General features: G+C 37.9%; 2 protein-coding genes across 3 annotated transcripts; one reads left to right on the forward strand and one right to left on the reverse strand.

The window, feature by feature from the left end:
• Nucleotides 1-992: 992 nt before the first annotated feature.
• On the reverse strand, nucleotides 993-2,453 carry LOC102681884. 2 transcript variants are annotated; one of them, XM_031514910.1, is made up of 3 exons: nucleotides 2,268-2,453; nucleotides 1,899-2,173; nucleotides 993-1,805 (listed from the first exon to the last, which is right to left on the reverse strand). In XM_031514910.1, exons 1-3 carry the CDS (start codon nucleotides 2,422-2,424, stop codon nucleotides 1,662-1,664), a joined length of 576 nt encoding a protein of 191 aa, XP_031370770.1. In that variant the 5' UTR covers nucleotides 2,425-2,453; the 3' UTR covers nucleotides 993-1,661. The 2 variants fall into 2 exon arrangements, with proteins under 2 accessions (XP_031370770.1, XP_031370769.1); XM_031514909.1 differs by having other exon boundaries at nucleotides 993-2,173.
• A 20-nt stretch (nucleotides 2,454-2,473) lies between these two features.
• On the forward strand, nucleotides 2,474-4,374 carry LOC116186733. The gene is made up of 4 exons (XM_031514908.1): nucleotides 2,474-2,776; nucleotides 2,880-3,133; nucleotides 3,213-3,329; nucleotides 3,400-4,374. Exons 1-4 carry the CDS (start codon nucleotides 2,701-2,703, stop codon nucleotides 3,658-3,660), a joined length of 708 nt encoding a protein of 235 aa, XP_031370768.1. The 5' UTR covers nucleotides 2,474-2,700; the 3' UTR covers nucleotides 3,661-4,374.
• Nucleotides 4,375-5,694: the final 1,320 nt, after the last annotated feature.

Genomic DNA, 5,694 nt, shown 5'->3' on the forward strand with positions numbered 1-5,694 from the left:
TTTTTTTTTTTTGTTTTTGTTTTTCTTTCTTTCTTTTGGAATCAAATTGATCGACGAAAATAGAAAAAATGATTCGAAGATCGCGTTAAATAGACAATTTCGATATATTCTTACCTGCTTTCTTCGTGGAAATTTCATCCGACAATATCCGCTCCACTCCAAACTTCAATTGCTTCGAACAATTCGTACCATCCACAACACGAGTTTTCACTTCGTTCATTTTTCGTTTTTCAATTGAGAGAAAAGAAAAAAAAAAAATAATCGCTCAACGCAATATTTTAATTATCCTAAAATTTTCCGAAGCACACATTTAACCGGTTACAACATTTTCCAACAATGCTCCACTATTAAAAATCGTAACTAAAATAAATTACGCGCAACGCGTACACTTCACTGAACATCGCGGTTTGTGTCATGATTAAAAGTAGACGCACCAGTATCTTTTTTCGACAATAGTTCGATTCTTCTCCGGATCGCGGACAGACGATGGTGGAATCGACGTTGGATACGATTACGACGATAATAGTTAAAAGGTTAAACAATGACTTTCACGGAAGTGCATCGGAATGAATGAGTGAAGCAAGAGTTCCTGCCATGTTCAGGACGGAATTTGGTTTAAAAAAAATCACCGGAGCTCGGTGCAATTTCGTACGTGGGATTGGTCTACACGAGAGTCGTAGGCGTGGCTCTAAGAAGATTGGTTCTCGAAGGACGATGAATCTGATGTCAGGCTCGATGGAGCATTGGTCGGAAGAATTCCCGATTCGGTGCGTTTTTCTCGAATAAATATTTAAAAAACAATGTTCGACGCGTGTGAAACGAGATTGAATTGTATTGGAAATTGATGAAACGCGTTAATTATCTGGAAAATTAACAAAAAAGAGAATCGTTGGGAAAACATTGCGACGCACAACGAGTTGACGTAGTTTAATTTTATTTGGATATATTTTTCTCTTTTTTATACAGATTACATTTTTTCTTTCATAATCTTTTTTTTTTTCATAGAAATTATATACTTTCTATATTTATCGCTATAATTAACTTACTACTAATCGTTAAATAAATACGCTTACGATCGTAGGGAATCGTAGGAACGAAAACGTAATCAGTCATACGTTAACAGAGAAATAGGGAGGAGGAATAAAAGTCGGAAAAAAACAAAAATAGATGCTATTCGGGTTATACGTATCTGTGGAATAATAGCATAGAGACGTATGGCTGATGATATCTCTGGAAGCCATATGGTTATCTTTGCATGCAGACTTTCGGAGTATACAGTCACTTAGGTGTTTATTTGAAGAGCCATGTTTGAAGCAGCCTCTACCCACATGCTAAGAATATTCTTCGGGATATGTACACACCGTGATCCTCTATTCGATTTTATTAGGTTTTAGGATTTTCAAGAGTCCAGCGATTCATGATAAGCGAACCCCTAATTGAGTCACGATCACGACCGACTTTTATCGCCCGACTCTCATATTCTCTCGTGATCAATGCTCCGATACGTCGATTTTCAAATGCGAAACATACATTTTTCATCATCTAAGATTTTCTAAGAAAAAATTCTGCCAAAGATCTAAACGTCTAAAGATAGAGGAGGGGGGAACAACGTAAATCTTTCGTTTCAATACACATTTTCGGGATCCGTTAAGACAGGATTTTTATACATTTTTATACATTGCATAATATTTCGACAGCAGAATCATCCCTCGATATAACTTTTCAATTTCTAAATTGTCCTCTAATGATTCGAAGGCAGGCACGTCTCTTTTAGGACGATTATACGCTTGCAAACCCTGCAAGTTCTGAAAAATTTTAGGATTATCACGAACGAATGTTTCGATTCGTCTTTCAATTTTGTTGTTGTACCTATCGAGTAAATGAAAATATTCACTCACCGAGAGCACTATAACATTTCCATTGCCCGTGTTTCCTTGACGAATTCCTGTTATTATGAGACAGAGAAGGTAGCCACCGAAAGCAAGGAACGAAAGCGCCGTCACCGATAATTGAAATATCTTCGAAATTTTCGTATCCTTTCCTTTCTCCTCGTAATGATCCTCGTACCTTCTCATCGGCTTTCCGTTTGTTCTTTTCAGGGGTTGCGCGACAGGCAATGACAACGAAAATGTTCTGCTCGATATTTCTTCCGGTTGTTCGTCTTCCTCGACATCTGTACGCGATTCGATTCGATTCATTTTTTAAGAAAAAATTTTTCTCTCTCTCTCTTTCTTTCGTATATCTTTTTAAAGCGTTAAAAAGTTTACCTTCTTCGTCCCCGAGTGTGGACTTTATTTGGATCAACTCGCTCATCGGCAGTTCGCTCAAACAAAGTACTTCCTGCGTGTAAAAAGACGTTCGATTTGCCAATGTAATTTTCGAGCCAAGAAACACGAATAAAAGCGATATCGTTACGATATTCATTTTAAATCGTATTTTAACCGAATTGTTACCGTTTCAATTTCGACTTCTCAACGACGAAGCCCGGTTTACACTAGTCCAAAGAGTTGTCTTGAGATTTCTATTCTCGTGCTTGGTTGACAAAGCGAGAAGAATCTCGATCTTGGTCGACCACGCGACCAACGAGGAACAGAAACGTCGCGATTCAACAATGTGGAAACGAGTAGTAATTAACATCCGTTATAACCGGATGTTCGAGTGTAATTCTTCTAGTGTTCGAAAAACTTTGGTCACGTAACGATGAATTTTCTGTGCGTATTCTTTTACATCTCGACTATGGCGATCTTTGGGTCCAGTTCAGCTCAACAGGACGATGGTCGGTAATGAAAATGAATTTGATTTAACAATCGATTTTAACATCAACTCACGGACGATCGATCGAACAACAATTTTCTAATATTTGTGAAAATCTCTTGCAGGTGTACTCGACAAGATAAAAACGGGTTTCGAGTACGCGTCGAATTATCTGGAAACTGCAAAGGACATTGCCGACTTGGTAGCGAGTAGTCTGGGCGGTAAGCAAAAGGAGAAACGGGGTGAGGACGAAGATGCGAAGAATAAGGGAAGTTTTGGCCCTTCCACCCTCATGTCTGCTTTCTTTCGTCTCTTTGGATTGGATTCGCAGAAAGTTACAGCGATTGCTGTGAACAGTGTCATATTCCTCGCACAAATGGTACTTGTCTATTATGTATTTATATGTATTCGTCTTAATCTTAATATCGAATAATTGAGAATACTATAATGAGATGCAGATAAGCTCGTTGTTCAATTTGAAGCCGAAAGAGAATTCTGGTAGAAGTTTGGAAGATGAGAGTGACGCTTCATCTTGGGATCCAGCGAGACTTATTACGGAGAGCAAGAACGAGAGAGTGAGTCATTAGCCCTGAAGCAAAGCAAAGATCGAAAATTGGGAGATGTCGGAAGCAATTTTCTTTTCAGATTCAGAATTTACTGGAACAAGCTCGAGACGAGAATCTAGCGAGTCGGTTGATCGACAGATTGGATGGCGACGATTCATCGTGCATCAGATTGCTCGTATGCAAAATTTCACCTGTTATCAAGGCGGCGCAATATTCTTTAAAGAACAAAAGTCAAGATAAATGGCATCGAATGACTTCTTGGCTACCGAATAAAGACGAGTTCGAAGAAAACGGCGACGAATGCGAAAACACGCATACAGATTGCAGTTTATTTTTCTAGCGGTAGCTATTGAATCGGCCTGTAGTAGTTTATTTAACTTTATTTGCTACGAACTTGGTTTCGGGAAGAAATGAGGATCGGCTCGAAGAAATTTTTCGAATACTTTTGCACAAAAACTGAACGCTTTCGGAATTTCGTATATACGTATATATAAAAATCGATATGGAAGATGTTATTTATAATTGAAACTCTACGCGTGAGTAACTGTGTATAATGGAATTGCTAGGAATCAAAGAATTGGTTTGCACAGCATATATATTTGCGTCTATACAAATATATACCAATATATTACACAATGTACAAGGTATACCAAAATTAATTTATCGAACACCGCATTTCCGGTGTTCTGCGAATCGACGAATGAAAAAGAAAAAAGCAGTGAACCACCATTTTCCTTTCTGGAATATGCACCATTTATTTTAAATAAATTCCTCGTGAATTAAATTTGGCAATATACCCTTTCTTGTATCTCCAGCCATCTCCAGGATGGCCGCGCTCGCGTTCCATTACACCAAATAAAATTACTATTGCTTCGAATCGTTCGATCATTACAAACAACATTTGTCTCTTGTACGTTGCACAAGGAAATGCTTTCGATAATATCGTTTGTGAAACAGAAGCGTTTCCTTTAAAATGTAATCGCATTTTTAATACGATTTTAAACGGCCTCGTTGTTGCCTCGTTGATATTTAGCGAGGATTTTAACAAGAAAAATGATCGACACCTTTACAAAACGCATTGTGCGAAAAATATAATAATATCCAGTACAACAAAACTGCGCGATCGAGTTATAAAACGAATTATTTCCGTTTAAACAATTGCACTGTGAACGAAGCACCAAAAACAATCGCAGAATCATTGGACGTAACTCGTTAACGATTTACCAACATCCGAAGCGATAAACGTCGATACATATTTTCCGTATGGAGGAAGAGGAAGGGTTTACTTATACGATTCTTTAAGGACGGTGCTAATGAAAAATCTCTACGCTTCGAAACCTTCGAGTAAGTCGAACGATTTTAAAATGACTCCTACAATTTCGAATATCGACTCGAATCTCCTATCGATCATCGTTAACTTTAATGGATATAAAATCAACTATACGTGTATATAGTCCGTGTTTCGATCCGTGCTCTCACGGATATATACGAACGTCGATTAATATCATCAGGATTGATCGCTAAGTCGAACGAAACTCGAGTGAAAATGTCGATGATATACAAAGAGATCGTATAACAGGAAAGAAGGAACCATTCTCGAGTAAGAGCTACGTTGAAACAAGATTTAACACGCGAAATTTTTTCACGGGACAATATTCTACTTGTTGCGGAGACACGTCAGACTTTACGGTTCTCATGTTGCTCAACGTGGAGATTATATTAAACGCTCTCTACGCTATACATCTAATGAGATCAGAATTATTGCGAGTTATACGATATCCGGAATGTCAAAAAACGTTCGATCGAAACGTTTCTCTAAAATGAATAATAATAAATATCGATGGGGTAATTAGCCATTTCTGGTCGATCGATCGATCCAGAAACATTTTCTACTTTTGCTTTACGGTAGAGATATATCGGTGATTCGATTCTAGAAAGTATCTCGATAATTATGAAAGTTTGGCATTCGAGAGGCGCGCACCGCGTTAAACGCAACACGGAGAGACGCGCGCGCGTACAAATTCGAGGCATTCGAAGAAGTGGCATTCGAGAAAAGAAACTAGCTCGAGTTGTCTATGAATCCGTTGTTTGTTGCCGTTACGCTATTGTATACGCGACTTACAACAATTAACTCGATACAAAAGCTAAGTCTTTCCGTTGACAATTTTGATTTCAGATATATCACATTTTACGATTCGTGATAAAACATAAAATTTGAATCGACACTTCTCGTACGCCGAAGATCCACGCGTTTTCCAAGATTTTATCACACATCCGTCTCAAACGCGATTTCCAATCTAATTCGCGTGAAACAATCCCAAATATTACATGTATATTTACTAGTAAATAGATGTATATGATATATATATATATA

This window comes from Apis dorsata, unplaced genomic scaffold, assembly GCF_000469605.1.
Source record: "Apis dorsata unplaced genomic scaffold, Apis dorsata 1.3 scaffold_51373, whole genome shotgun sequence".
NCBI lineage: Eukaryota > Metazoa > Arthropoda > Insecta > Hymenoptera > Apidae > Apis > Apis dorsata.